The sequence below is a fragment of the Triticum aestivum genome, chromosome 2D, assembly GCF_018294505.1.
Source record: "Triticum aestivum cultivar Chinese Spring chromosome 2D, IWGSC CS RefSeq v2.1, whole genome shotgun sequence".
In the NCBI taxonomy this organism is placed as follows: domain Eukaryota; kingdom Viridiplantae; phylum Streptophyta; class Magnoliopsida; order Poales; family Poaceae; genus Triticum; species Triticum aestivum.
Genome location: NC_057799.1, coordinates 52,576,761 through 52,591,878, shown reverse-complemented (window position 1 = coordinate 52,591,878; position 15,118 = coordinate 52,576,761). Strand labels below are relative to the sequence as shown.

General features: G+C 42.3%; 1 protein-coding gene across 1 annotated transcript; it reads left to right on the top strand.

Annotated features, from left to right (window-relative positions):
* Positions 1-8,912: 8,912 nt before the first annotated feature.
* On the top strand, positions 8,913-14,044 carry LOC123051502 (2-dehydro-3-deoxyphosphooctonate aldolase). Its single transcript, XM_044474394.1, has 13 exons — positions 8,913-9,235; positions 9,915-10,012; positions 10,085-10,181; positions 10,248-10,313; positions 10,635-10,694; positions 10,788-10,862; positions 11,603-11,687; positions 12,204-12,262; positions 12,760-12,804; positions 13,276-13,374; positions 13,487-13,534; positions 13,619-13,666; positions 13,752-14,044. Exons 1-13 carry the CDS (start codon positions 9,197-9,199, stop codon positions 13,806-13,808), a joined length of 876 nt encoding a protein of 291 aa, XP_044330329.1. The 5' UTR covers positions 8,913-9,196; the 3' UTR covers positions 13,809-14,044.
* Positions 14,045-15,118: the final 1,074 nt, after the last annotated feature.

Genomic DNA, 15,118 nt, shown 5'->3' with positions numbered 1-15,118 from the left:
ATTGTCTGAGTACTACAATCGCTTGAATCGAGTGGGAGTTAATCTTCCAGATGAGATAGTGATGGTTCTCCATAGTCACTGCCACCAAGCTATTAGAGCTTCGTGATGAACTATAACATATCAGGGATAGACATGATGATCCTTGAGCAACTCGCGATGTTTGACACCGCGAAAGTAGAAATCAAGTAGGAGCATCAATTGTTGATGGTTAGTAAAACCACTAGTTTCAAGAAGGGCAAGGGAAAGAAGGGATACTTCATGAAACGGCAAATCAGTTGCTGCTCTAGTGAAGAAACCCAAGGTTGAACCCAAACCCGAGACTAAGTGCTTCTGTAATGAGGGGAACGGTCACTGAAGCAGAACTACCCTAGATACTTGGTAGATGAGAAGGCAGGCAAGGTCGACAGAAGTATATTGGATATACATTATATTAATGTGTACTTTACTAGTACTCCTAGTAGCACCAGGGTATTAGATACCGGTTCGGTTGCTAAGTGTTGGTAACTCGAAATAAAAGGCTACGGAATAGACGGAGACTAGCTAAAGGTGAGATGACGATATGTGTTGGAAGTGTTTCCAAAGTTGATGTGATCAAACATCGCACGCTCCCTCTACCATCGGGATTGGTGTTAAACCTAAATAATTGTTATTTGGTATTTGCGTTGAGCATAGACATGATTGGATTATGTTTATCGCAATACGGTTATTCATTTAACGAGAATAATGGTTACTCTGTTTATTTGAATAATACCTTCAATGGTCTTACACCTAAAATGAATGGTTTATTGAATCTCGATCATAGTGATACACATGTTCATGCCAAAAGATATAAGATAGTAATGATACTACCACATACTTGTGGCACTGCCATTTGAGTCATATTGGTATAAAACGCATGAAGAAGCTCCATGTTGATGGATCTTTGGACTCACTCGTTTTTGAAAAGATTGAGACATGCGAACCATGTCTATTGGTATATATGCATGAAGAAACTCCATACAGATGGATCGTTTGGACTCACTTGATTTTGAATCACTTGAGACATGCAAATCATACCACATGGGCAAGATGACTGAAAGGCCTCGTTTTCAGTAAGATGGAACAAGAAAGCAACTTGTTGGAAGTAATACATTTTGATGTGTGCAGTCCAATGAGTGCTGAGGCACGCAGTGGATATCGTTATGTTCTTACTTCACAGATGATTTGAGTAGATGCTGAGTATATTTACTTGATGAAACACAAGTCTGAATTATTGAAAGGTTCAAGTAATTTCAGAGTGAAGTTGAAGATCGTCGTGACAAGAGGATAAAATGTCTATGATATGATCATAGAGATGAATATCTGAGTTACGAGTTTGGCACACAATTAAGACATTGTGGAAATTGTTTCACAACTAATACCGCCTGGAACACCATAGTGTGATGGTGTGTCCGAACATCATAACTGCACCCTATTGGATATGGTGCATACCATGATGTCTCTTATCGAATTACCACTATCGTTTATGGGTTAGGCATTAGAGACAACCGCATTCACTTTAAATAGGGCACCACGCAATTCCGTTGAGACGACACCGTATGAACTATGGTTTAGAGAAACCTAAGCTGTCGTTTCTTAAAAGTTTGGGGCTGCGACGCTTATGTGAAAAAGTTTCAGGCTGATAAGCTCGAACCCAAAGCGGATAAATGCATCTTCATAGAATACCCAAAACAGTTGGGTATACCTCCTATTTCAGATCTGGAAGCAAAAGTGATTGTTTCTAGAAACGGGTCCTTTCTCGAGGAAAAGTTTCTCTCGAAAGAATTGAGTGGGAGGATGGTGGAGACTTGATGAGGTTATTGAACCGTCACTTCAACTAGTGTGTAGCAGGGCACAGGAAGTTGTTCCTGTGGCACCTACACCAATTGAAGTGGAAGCTTATGATAGTGATCATGAAACTTCGGATCAAGTCACTACCAAACCTCGTAGGTCGACAAGGATGCGTACTACTTCAGAGTGGTACGTAATCCTGTCTTGGAAGTCATGTTGCTAGACAACAATGAACCTACGAGCTATGGAGAAGCGATGGTGGGCCCGGATTCCGACGAATGGCTCGAGGCCATAAAATCCGAGAGAGGATCCATGTATAAAAACAAAGTATAGACTTTGGAAGAACTACTTGATGGTCGTAAGGCTGTTGGGTGCAGATGGATTTTAAAAGGAAGACGGACAATGATGGTAAGTGTCACCATTAAGAAAGCTCGACTTGTCGTTAAGATGTTTTCCGACAAGTTCAAGGAGTTGACTACGATGAGACTTTCTCACTCGTAGCGATGCTAAGAGTCTGTTGGAATTATATTAGCAGTTACTGCATTATTTATGAAATCTTGCAGATAGGATGTCAAAAACATTGTTTCCTCGACGATTTTCTTGAGGAAAGGTTGTATGTGATACAACCAGAAGGTTTTGTCAATCCTGAAAGATGCTAACAAGTATGCAAAGCTCCAGCAATCCTTCTAAGGACTGGAGTAAGCATCTCGGAGTTGGAATGTACGCTTTGATGAGATGATCAAAGATTTTGGGTTTTTACAAAGTTTATGAGAAACTTGTATTTCCAAAGAAGTGAGTGGGAGCACTATAGAATTTTTGATGAGTATATGTTGTTAACATATTGTTGATCAGAAATGATGTAGAATTTCTGGAAAGCATACAGGGTTATTTGAAAAGTGTTTTTCAATGGAAAACCTGGATTAAGCTACTTGAACATTGAGCATCAAGATCTATAAGGATAGATCAAAAACGCTTAATAGTACTTTCAAATGAATACATACCGTGACAAGATTTTGAAGGAGTTCAAAATAGATCAGCAAAGAAGGAGTTCTTGGCTGTGTTACAAGGTGTGAGTATTGAGTAAGACTCAAAACATGACCACGGCAGAAGAGAGAGAAAGGACGAAGGTCGTCCCCTATGCTTTAGACGTAGGCTCTACAGTATGCTATGCTGTGTACCGCACCTGAAGTGTGCCTTGCCATGAGTCAGTCAAGGGGTACAAGAGTGATCCAGGAATGGATCACATGACAGCGGTCGAACTTATCCTTAGTAACTAGTGGACTAAGGAATTTTCTCGATTATGGAGGTGGAAAAGAGTTCGTCGTAAAGGGTTACGTCGATGCAAACTTTGACACTAATCCGGATGACTCTGAGTAGTAAACCGGATTCGTATAGTAGAGCAGTTATTTGGAATAGCTCCAAGTAGCGCGTGGTAGCTGCATCTACAAGATGACATAGAGATTTGTAAAGCACACACGGATCTGAAAGGTTCAGACCCGTTGACTAATAACCTCTCTCACAAGCGAGATATGAACAAACCCCATGGGTGTTGGATTCATTACAATCACATAGTGATGTGAACTAGATTATTGACTCTAGTGCAAGTGGGAGACTGTTGGAAATATGCCCTAGAGGCAATAATAAAATGGTTATTATTGTATTTCCTTGTTCATGATAATTGTCTATTGTTCATGCTATAATTGTATTAACTGGAAACCGTAATACATGTGTGAATACATAGACCACAACATGTCCCTAGTAAGCCTCTAGTTGACTAGCTCGTTGATCAATAGATGGTTATGGTTTCCTGACCATGGACATTGGATGTCATTGATAACGGGATCACATCATTAGGAGAATGATGTGATGGACAAGACCCAATCCTAAGCATAGCACAAGATCGTGTAGTTCGTTTGCTAAGAGCTTTTCTAATGTCAAGTATCATTTCCTTAGACCATGAGATTGTGCAACTCCCGGATACCGTAGGAATGCTTTGGGTGTACCAAACGTCACAACGTAACTGGGTGGCTATAAAGGTGCACTACAGGTATCTCCGAAAGTGTCTGTTGGGTTGGCACGAATCGAGACTGGGATTTGTCACTCCGTATGACGGAGAGGTATCTCTGGGCCCACTCGGTAATGCATCATCATAATGAGCTCAATGTGACTAATGAGTTAGCCACGGGATCATGCGTTACGGAACGAGTAAAGAGACTTGCCGGTAACGAGATTGAACGAGGTATTGGGATACCGACGATCGAATCTCGGGCAAGTAACATACCGATAGACAAAGGGAATTGTATACGGGATTGATTGAATCCCCGACATCGTGGTTCATCCGATGAGATCATCGTGGAACATGTGGGAGCCAATATGGGTATCCAGATCCCGCTATTGGTTATTGGCCGGAGAGGTGTCTCGGTCATGTCTGCATGGTTCCCGAACCCGTAGGGTCTACACACTTAAGGTTCGGTGACGCTAGAGTTGTTATGGGAAATAGTATGTGGTTACCGAAGGTTGTTCGGAGTCCCGGATGAGATCCCGGACATGACGAGGAACTCCGGAGTGGTCCGGAGGTGAAGATCGATATATTGGACGAAGGGTATTGGAGTCCGGAATTGTTCTGGGAGTACCGGGTGACGACCAGCGTGACCGAAAGGTGTTTCGGAGGCCCCGGCAAGCGTTGGGGGGCCTTATGGGCCAAGGGGAGGGGGCACACCAGCCCACTAAGGGGCTGTGCGCCCCTCCCAACCCCTCTCACGTAACGTGGAGAGGTGGGGGCGCCTCCCCTAGGGCAGCCACCCCTCCCGACTTGGGGGGCAAGTTTCCCAGGGGTGGGGGCACCCAAACCCATCTAGGGTTTCCCCTGTGGCCGCCGCCCCTCCCCTAGGGAACCCTAGGGCGCCTCCTCCACCCCCCTTCCCCCTATATATAGTGAGGGAGAGAGAGGGCAGCTGCACCCCTTGCCTGGCGCAGCCCTCTCCTCCTCCAACTCCTCCTCCTCCTCCGTAGTGCTTAGCGAAGCTCTACCGGAGAACCATGAGCTCCATTGCCACCATGCCGTCGTGCTGCTGGAGTTCTCCCTCAACTTCTCCTCTCCCCTTGCTGGATCAAGAAGGAGGAGACGTCCCCGGGCTGTACGTGTGTTGAACGCGGAGGCGCCGTCCGTTCGGCGCTAGATCGGATCTTCCGCGATTTGAATCGCCGTGAGTACGACTCCATCAACCGCGTTCTTGTAACGCTTCCGCTTAGCGATCTTCAAGGGTATGAAGATGCACTCCCTCTCTCTCGTTGCTAGCATCTCCTAGATTGATCTTGGTGACACGTAGGAAAATTTTGAATTATTACTACGTTCCCCAACATCATGTTCATGCACCAGAGAGCTGTTCGTCGTGCTGGGAGACCTTTGATCCGCTATGGTCCATTGTTTCCCCGGGAACAGGAGAGGATCCAAAATCTGAACTACATCTACAACTGCAATGACGTCGAGGCTCTGTGGATGCTTAGAATGAAAAGAGCACCATTTGCCAGGCTTGTCGAGACCTTCAGGAGCAGGGGGCTGTTACAAGATAGCATCAACACCAGTGTCGAAGAGCAAGTGGCCATGTTCCTCCATGTTGTTGGCCATAACCAAAGGTTCAGGGTCATTCACAACACGTTCAGGAGATCAATGGAGACCATCTCTAGGTACTTCAAGCAGGTGCTTTATGCTGTTGGGGAGCTTAGAGGAGAGATGATCAGGAGACCATCTGGCCAGACTCCACCCAAGATTCACGGAAGCCCAAGATGGTATCCATACTTCAAGGTGAGCATTGACAATATACACTTTTCATGGCTTGATATGCTTGTATTGTTCAAGTTAAGCACTAACACAGGCTTGTGATGCCATTTTCAGGATTGCATTGGGGCAATAGATGGTACTCATGTCACTGCCAGAGTTCCTAGGTCACAGTCTGCAGCATACAGGGGGAGGAAGCACTACACAAGCCAGAATGTGCTTGCTGCTGTTGACTTTGATCTGAAGTTCACATATGTGCTGGCTGGCTGGGAGGGGTCAGCGCATGATGCTAACATTCTCACCGACAACATGAGTCGACCTGATGGGATCAACATCCCCGACGGCAAGTTCTACCTTGAAGATGCTGGCTATGCATGTCGGCCGGGTATTCTTCCACCCTTCAGGAAAACAAGGTACCATCTCAACGAGTTCTCTGGTAGGAACTATCCTAGGACTGCACAGGAGCTGTTTAATCTCAGACACTCCAGCCTTAGAGTAACTGTTGGGAGGGCATTTGGAGCTCTGAAGAATAGGTTTAAGATCTTGGATCAGAAGCCATTCCACCCATACTCCACTCAGGTTAAGCTAGTTCTTGCTTGTTGCATTCTGCACAACTGGATCCTCCAGCGGGGCTTTGATGAACACGTGCCTGACGAGGAAGATGTCGAGCCTGACGATGTTGTTAGCTCCGGCCATGGTGTGGAGGCATTTGACAATGATGTTTGGAAGAACAAAAGGTTGGAGTGGGCAGAGGCGATGTGGCTTAACAGAGGTCAGTGCAGGATTTGAAGAAGATGGAAGAAGAACAAGAAGCATCAGCAGCAGTAGCAGAAGCAGCAGAAGAAGCAGAGGAGAGGAAGAGGAAGATCTGGTAGCACCGATGAACTATCCCCTATTTAGCCAATGGCTCTTAATAATTTGAACTGTCATTTAATAGTAGTTAGGATGAACTGTCATTTGTTTAAGTAGATGGCGCTACATGTTCAGATTCTGTGTGGTAAGCTCACCATTAGTTAGAAGTGGTGACAACACCTTATGCAGGTTGCAACCAAACACTATGTCATATGTGCGCCTAATGCAATGCGGGCAACCAAACGCTGGGTCGAAAATGATTGTCTCATGCAACTAGAGGCATGCAGGCAACCAAACTATGTGCATCTAGGATTTTTTGGCCTGCATCCCTTCAAACCGGCTCAATAGAGCCAGGCTCACCAGGCCAGGCTCGATCGACAATTTAACCAAACACGCCCTATACAACTGGCCCTTCGGAACAACTGAACAAGTGTGGTAGCGCAAGGCTCCTATCATGATGCACCACAACTTTCACATGCGACTGGGATAGTGGGGTGTACCCAAACTGAAGAGTAGAAAGTCAGCTCTCAGCTCCCGATGGCACTATTACTACTATCCACAATCCAAATCATGGGCAGCAAAAGTGACACGACCTTTCATTGCTCATGATTTGGATGTAGATAAAAGTAATAATGCACTTTGTTAAAAAGAATGTTACTGTCATATGGAAATAAGAGTTCGACTTTCGACTCCTAAATATGTGTACACCCTACTATCCCAACCGTTTACCGAAGCCTTCAAGAAGAGATACGCTGCTACCATGATCGCTTTTACTCCTCACTACTAATCAGAACTTTAATTAGATCCCACCCGGCCAGGGGCACTCTCTCTTGCTTCAACGAGCGATGAGCTGAAAATAACCCATTAGGGTGTCTTTCATAGTGGCTTCCAACCTCATTTCTCACTCCCCGCCATTGCCTTCTCCAGGATCACACTTTTCAAAACATTTTCATGTCCCTAGTCTAGCCATGGTATGAGCATTTTGGCACAAACTTTTCATACACCATGTCATGAGCATTTTGGCGTTGACTCACACAATTTGCATTCTACGCATCATTTTCTCATGACACAAATATCTCCAATTTTGCTTCCATTTTGCACCTAAGAACGGTGTGCATCAACCGACTAAGTAGATTGTGCCAATCTCCATTTCTCTTTGCTTTATACTTAACCTATACAGAGGACGACTAAGGTGTGTCTTATTAGGCTCCCTTGGCCATGGGTGATATACCATTGGAAATTCATCGCCTCTGTGTTTTGGGCAACTTGTTGAGCATCCAGACGACCAGACTAGTGGTGCACATAGAACGTACAAACTCTAGTGTAATGCATTCCCTTTTACAATACAAATAACTACTCCTATGTAGGAATAGTAATGGGGATATGTGGCTTTAGAGAGTATATGCTCATGTGTGTCAAAAATGTATTTTGCCAACGTCAAAAAAATTGAAAAGCTTAAGCATCCAAATGTTACCTGCACATTTTTAGGAGAAAAGCTTAAGCATGTTGCAAAAAAAAAACGACAAATGTTGACTTCAAATGTCACACTTAATTTTTTTTCTTCATCGACAAAGCATTGCTATCTCGTTGCGCATGAAAATTGGCAAGCACGCTTGTTACACTAACATAAACATCTAAAAAAACAGATTTTTAGATTTTTATTAATTTACTGTTCACCCAGAAGAATATGCTCCCTAGAGCCAAAACTTCGTGTCCAATGCCTCATATGGGCTGTCCATTATTTTGACTGGGAGGTGTACCGTTTATAGAGAAATTGTTCACGTGTACTAGACAAATTTTGTGAATACAAATCTTCTAAACTTGTATGCAGTTTTGAGCTCATTTCCTCTCTTTGGAACCTCGGTGTATATGCACCCGTTTTTCCAAAACAAAAATAGTAACTACAAAAAGGCCAAATTTTATTATTTTTGGCTACAAACATGCTAAGTGTTTATACTTGTGTAAAAAGTTTCGCTAAGGACTGACTTTGATGATATTGTGGGCAAGAAAAACAAAGTCAGCACCGTATAGAGGTTACTATCCGCACTATTTTGTTCTCAATTTTTTTTGTCTTTTTGGCCAAAAGGTTGATGGGAGTTTCGAATGGGCGAAGTTTTTACACACGAGGACGACATAATGTAAGTTTGTTGTCAATTTTTTAAGACTTTTGACTTTGTTCACTAATTTCTTTTGAGCAAATCAGGTGCATACACACCCGAGTTCATCCATGTACTCCCTCCGGTCCCTTTTAATCTGCATATAAGTTTTGTCCGCTACTTTGACCAAATCTATAAGAAAAAATAATAACACGCACAATGTCAAATCAATATTATTATATTCGTTATGAAATGTGGTTTCATGGTGTATATATATATATATATATATATATATATATATATATTTGATATTGTAGGTGTTGATGTTTTTTAATATAAATTTGATCAAACTTTATAATAGTAGGAACCGGTCCCGACTCACGAACGGATCTACCGACAGCCGTCATCCTCCTCCAGCAATCCCCATGTGCTCTCTGCCCCGCTCCGCCTGATCCCACTCCCAGCGCATCCTCCTGCTCGTGCGTACCCCATTCATCCACATCCGCCACCGTCCTCCATGCCCTGCCTCCGGTGTACCTGACGACCCGATTCCTCGCCAACGAACTCCTCCTCAGCCCCCCACTTTCCCGGATCCTCGTCGCCCCGGCCGAGCAGAAACCGGAGCCCCGCCGCAGATCCGCAGGGAGGAGGAGGGGGGAGAATGGACGCCCCGTCGGTGGCGCTCTACAACCAGCTCAAGGTAACAAGAATGCCCTCGTGCCGCGTGTCATGTCGGGTGCGGCATTTCGTCGACCACCCTGCGGGTGCTGGTGCCGTGGCGGGTTCAGTTCAGACCTTCTTTGCCCTTTGTTTCTCGCCAAGGGTGCTTTAGGCGTTACGGTTCTTGTGGTGGGGAGTTGTTGGATCAGTCCTTTTCTTTTGTGGATAACAGGTGGTAAACTGACAGTTAGTGCATTCTATTAGGCCTTGCGTGGTGCTTAGCTTACCAGTTACGGCATGCATACAAAATAATCCGCATTTTGTTAGGTTTCTTGGTGAGGTGCTGGTCAAATTAAGTCAATTGAAATGCTCTCTAAAAGTCTTGAATGCAGGTCACCGTTGAGATTCACATGATGTAGAAATAGTTCCGCTGAAATTCGCATGATTTAGCAAGTTTGTTGGTGTTGTGACGCTATTGACTATGCTCAATCCTTGAGATGTTTGGTATGACTATAATGGTATTTCTGTTTTGTGTTTTCTTTGAGTGATTACAGAGAAGTTTCCTTTCGAGTGCTGTGTTTCTGCCTCTTGGATGATAGTAAAATTGCTTTTGGGAGCTCATCTCATGTCCTTGGTTTGTCGTCATATAAATGAATGACACTAGCAGTGGCTGAAGACATCATATATGCGAGAATTGACCCCTCTGATTCTTGCACCAGGCTGCTCAACCATTCTTCTTGTTAGCTGGGCCCAATGTGATTGAATCAGAGGAACATGTCATGAAGATGGCCAAGCACATCAAAGCCATCACGACCAAGTAAACAACCAATCACCATACTTCTGTTTACTCTTGGGCTAAACTAAACCTGTTTTTTTTTCTCCATGGCAGGCTTGGGGTGCCTCTTGTGTTCAAATCAAGCTTTGATAAAGCAAACCGTACATCGTCGAAATCCTTCCGCGGTCCTGGTCTGGAACAAGGCCTAAAGGTATGACAAAATAATATTAGACCTTTTTTTTTCTCCCGTTCTAACCTTTTCACCTTGCTATATCAGATCCTTGAAAAGGTGAAGGCCGCATATGATCTTCCAGTGGTCACCGACGTGCATGAAAGCTGCCAGGTATCCATTTGATTCTATTAATCCTGTATGCAAGGAAATTCTTCTCTGTTTTGCTAGCAAATTCTTCTGTGTCGCTCACTTAATATTTCTGCATACTTAACTGAGTCCATTAGTTATGTTTCCTTCCTATGAAATGTTACTGTACCACAGGTACCGTCACTTTTTCTTACATTTGAATATGACGTGTCTCAATTTAAAATATCTTTGTTTGAATATATTGCTAGACTTTTTATGTTGAATTTGTACTGCTACATGCGTTTATTGTGCCCTTTGCTCTGAAGTGTAAGGCAAAGATGCTTTCTAACTAATTCACTAAATCAGTGTGAAGCTGTTGGAAGAGTTGCTGATATTATACAGATTCCAGCTTTCCTCTGTCGCCAGGTACAACTTTAATGTATGCATGTTTTTGGGAAAACTGCAGTACTTCTTTAATATCTCGTTCAACATGCCTAATATAAGTATTTATGGCAACAGACTGACCTTCTAGTGGCTGCGGCTAAGACTGGGAAAATTATCAATATCAAGAAAGGACAATTCTGTGCTTCGTCTGTAAGATGCATTTCTATCTGGCAGTCCTCCCAAATTTGTAATGTAGTACTCCATGTTTTGATTCTTATAAGGTGCGTTTGAGTTGGCACCTTGATAAAATTAAACTTTAACCATAAATTTCTTTTCCAATATATTGTTTGTACCTATCAAGAAAATTGTGACAGCGTGAAAAGCACATTTAAACACGGGGCATATTTACTAAACCTTTATATTGTTTGACTATCTATTGGTTAAACAATAGAAAGATAGAATCTCATGTTTCATGGGCACTTCATACAGATAAAAATAGGAGTACTATTGTTGCAACTATCTGCGTTATTGCTGCTGACATTGTCTGTTTTAGCGTTAGCCTAAAAAATCCATGCTTAGTTTGTTCAATAATGTCCTTTGTGTAGGGAAGTTTCACATCATATGATTTCTTTCTCTATGAGATTGAATGTCAGGCAAAGTTGAAGTTGCGCTTGTTTGGGTCTTTTATCTACTCTTTATTAATCCAACATTACAAACCAACATGATGTCTAACTAACTGTGTAAAACAAACTATCAGTTCCAGTTTAGTCTGTCATTTTTCTGAATTGTCATTTCTCTTCAGAAGTTCAGCTAGCCATTGTTCAAGACGGAGCTTTCTGTATCCAAATACCAATTACATGCTTGTGCTACTTAACTAGATGTTTTTTCAATGGAAAATGTTGTAAGTTGCACATTTGTTGAAGTGATCCTGTATGGCTGTACCTTAACAGGTTATGGCCAACTCTACAGAGAAAATTAGACTTGCTGGAAATCAAAATGTGATGGTCTGTGAGCGAGGCACCATGTTTGGCTACAGTTAAGTCATCTTTTGGCTTTTTTTTTGCACTACCTGCTTCAGAAGTAAATAAATAAGAGAAAACACATAATATCATATTACATTATATGTTATGTAATTATCAGGAAACATACTGTACTGACTAGGATATCCTGCTCTTTCTGGACAATCGGATATGATGTGGCATGGGGAATAATGATTGTTGCAATGGAGCAGCTAGATGAAGAGAAATACATGAAAAAGTGATATCCGAGGACTAACTGGCTCTTCAAATGTCTCTGTGTCCCTAGCCATTTACCATTTTAGCATGTTTGAATTTACTAATAGTAGTACATACTGCTAGTCAGGTTGGGGCACCATGCAGTGCAGTTGCCCTAAAATAAAGTGAGCAATACAACCATTTGTCTGCTTACCTTTTTAGGTTAAAGGAGAATCAGGCGTTAGTCTTCCTGCAACAAGCAACTTATGTTCATGGTTTCGCTGTAGCAGATTAACTGATTTAGCAGTATCTTGTTTTGTTTTCATTGCACACACAGATGATCTAATTGTTGATCCAAGGAACTTTGAGTGGCTGAGGGAAGCAAATTGCCCAGTTGTAAGTATTATCACCTTACTTTTGTCCACAATTGCACAATCACATATTCAGGTTGGTTCTATTCATGAGAAGCTCTATCTAGGTTATCATTGGTGTTCGGCCACAATAGAAAAAAGGTTATCATTGGTGACATTGGCTATATCCGGATGTCATTGCAAAAGATAGTATTAACCTATTTTGCAACATTGGAGCTCTATTATATAATGGAGGTAGTTGTTTTTTTTAGTGTGAATTAAGTGATTAAGCATCGAGTTTTTTTCCTCCAGGGGCACACTTGCCTTAATATGGCAGATGTAGTCGCTTTTGTGTTATTTTGTGTTGTTATTACTCGATAATGGATTTAGGTTATTTAGACATGAACCCGATGATTGCCCTTTCTATAGCTGAATTGTATTGAATTCTCGATTTGTGTATGCTCAAATATCATGTTATGTGGTAACTACAAGTGTATCTTGAACAATGACATAGATCAGTGATAGAGAAGTATGCATTTTCAGGTAGCTGATGTAACACATGCTCTACAACAACCAGCTGGGAAAAAGGTATAACCACCTATTTCCAATATGCCTCTCTTGCTTTAGAGTAATTGTCCTCGCAGACATTTTTGCTCAACCTTAAGCAAATGATTCTTTTCTTTATTTTTTCCCTTTGGCAGAGTCATGTCAATTTGTGAATAACATCATGATGTTTAAAAAAAATGGTGGTGAAAGTTTGATAAAAACTATGGACTGGGAGGGATTATATGATATGTGGCAATGTTCCAACCTGATCCATCCCTGTATATTTCTGCAACCATGATCCATGGCCAAAGCTCAAAAACCATGCATGGCGTGATATCTAAGCAATTCAGACTTTATGGTTATTTATATTTTGGTTCTTCTGTGTAGCCATCTCCTAAGATGGTGTGATCAACTACTAAAACATTGATGACCTAATTAAACCTCTTCCAAACTAACTGTCTTTTGAGGATTTTAATTTTGCTCAACTGGGCATACTTGATTCTGTTTTGTAAGCTTGATGGTGGTGGGGTTGCAAGTGGGGGCTTACGGGAACTCATACCATGCATCGCAAGGACTGCTGTTGCAGTTGGTGTGGATGGTATTTTCATGGAGGTAGGTCGATGAAGCTCTCATGTTGCTTTTTGCTCCTTGTACCTTTCATTTTTGTTATGATCCATAGAGATAAAACAATATTTGTAAGATTATTTTCACAATCCTATGACAGGTACATGATGATCCCCTGAATTCACCATGTGACGGGCCAACTCAATGGGTAACCTCTCCATCACTGTTGAGACATTTTCAACCATGTGTGATGATATGATCACTTATTACTCTTGTGCACATTTGTTTGTAGCCATTGCGCAATTTGGAGGAGCTGTTGGAAGAATTGATTGCGATCGCTGTAAGTTAGACATCCTTGCTTGGGTATAGTGAGGCCAAATCTCTCTGTAAGCGCTCACCATTTTTCTCTTTCTCTTTGTGCGAAGCGAGTCACCAAAGGGAAGAAACCGCTCAAGATCGACCTAACTCCATTCAAGGAATGATTTGGCAGTGGATAGCAATAGGAATAACCATGTGGCTGCCAATTGGTTTCACCAATGTGGTCGTGTCCAGGCGAGTTGGCTCTTTGTATGCGGTACTTTCATTTACCGTTGGATTCAAGCTTTGTTCGATTGCCTGCATGTATTAGTTCCTTTCCAAGCGTAGCATATCAGCCACATATTGCTGTTTTGAATCACCTTGTCTCGAGAGTCAATCCAAAAGAAGTCGGCTTTTGATTTGTGGTGTTTCAGTTGGAGCACATTTTTCTAAATCGGACAGCAGGGTAAAGAAACACACGCGGTTGCATGAGCATGATGATAGCAGCTTCCTCTGTTTATCCCTGGTGATAAACTAATACAGTTGCGAACAATGCTAAATGCATAAATTCCCCTTGAAAAATCACAATGCCTAGAGCTTTTCTTGCAAATGCAAACGGATTTGATGATTAGGGGACCAAACGAACACCGAGTATATTCAACTTTAGAAGAAGAGGAATCTACTTCGAGGTAACGGCGGAACACAGAAACGCAAGGAATAAGTGTTCAGCAGGAACGCTGGAAATCTGAATGGACTTTCTAGCAATAGTTAGCTACACAATAATCTTATACTGTACAAGTTAATTAACCGCTTATGCTTGTTCAGAAAAGAAAAAAAAACCCACTTATGTTACTGCTTTCGTCCACTAGTAATACTTTTCTTGGTGGGCATTTGGCTTTGCTCCAATAGTTTTTTCTCCTTGAAATTGAAGGCCTTCACATATTGTAAACCTGAAGTGAAGCATCCAACTTACTTCCAGTTCTGAAGAAAGTTTTGACATTCCAGGCATTTGAATTGGAATTACCTTGCGAATTCCCGATGTCAAGCCCATGGAACTTTGATCAACAAGTTTCAGTTTCATGCTATCTTATCCCTTGTTGCATACTTGACTCACATCACCCAGGCTACAATAGAAGAAGAATTAGGCTGGCTGCAAAGTTAGAAGCTACAACTGCTAGTGACAAGAGTCACCTTTGATCTCGAGAACCATCAGCGGCACGTGCATCCTCAAGCATTGGGTTTCTGTTCAACATACTCCTATGCCAACCAACTGCTTCAAATACATATTCATCTCTTTTCTCCTGTTTAGCCAAAGGATCGGTTATGCAGCAATAGTGCCCAAAGGCATTCTCGTTTCAGTATAAGCCTTTCAGGCCCTAAATCATCGGATGTCATATGGTTCTTGACAAAGGTAAATCTTTCCTGTCTGAATCTGTTAATGGCAGAGTGAGCATTTGTTACAGCCGGGAGGAAATTGTAGTGTGAAGTTTCTCTC

What these genes read in the sequence shown, in the direction of transcription:
- LOC123051502 (XM_044474394.1), top strand. Translation starts at nt 9,197, where the DNA reads ATGGACGCCCCGTCGGTGGCGCTCTACAACCAGCTCAAG. An exon ending in GACAATTCTGTGCTTCGTCT is followed by an intron (nt 10,863 to 11,602) that starts GTAAGATGCATT and finishes GTACCTTAACAG; the next exon opens with GTTATGGCCAACTCTACAGA. An exon ending in GGGAAGCAAATTGCCCAGTT is followed by an intron (nt 12,263 to 12,759) that starts GTAAGTATTATC and finishes ATGCATTTTCAG; the next exon opens with GTAGCTGATGTAACACATGC.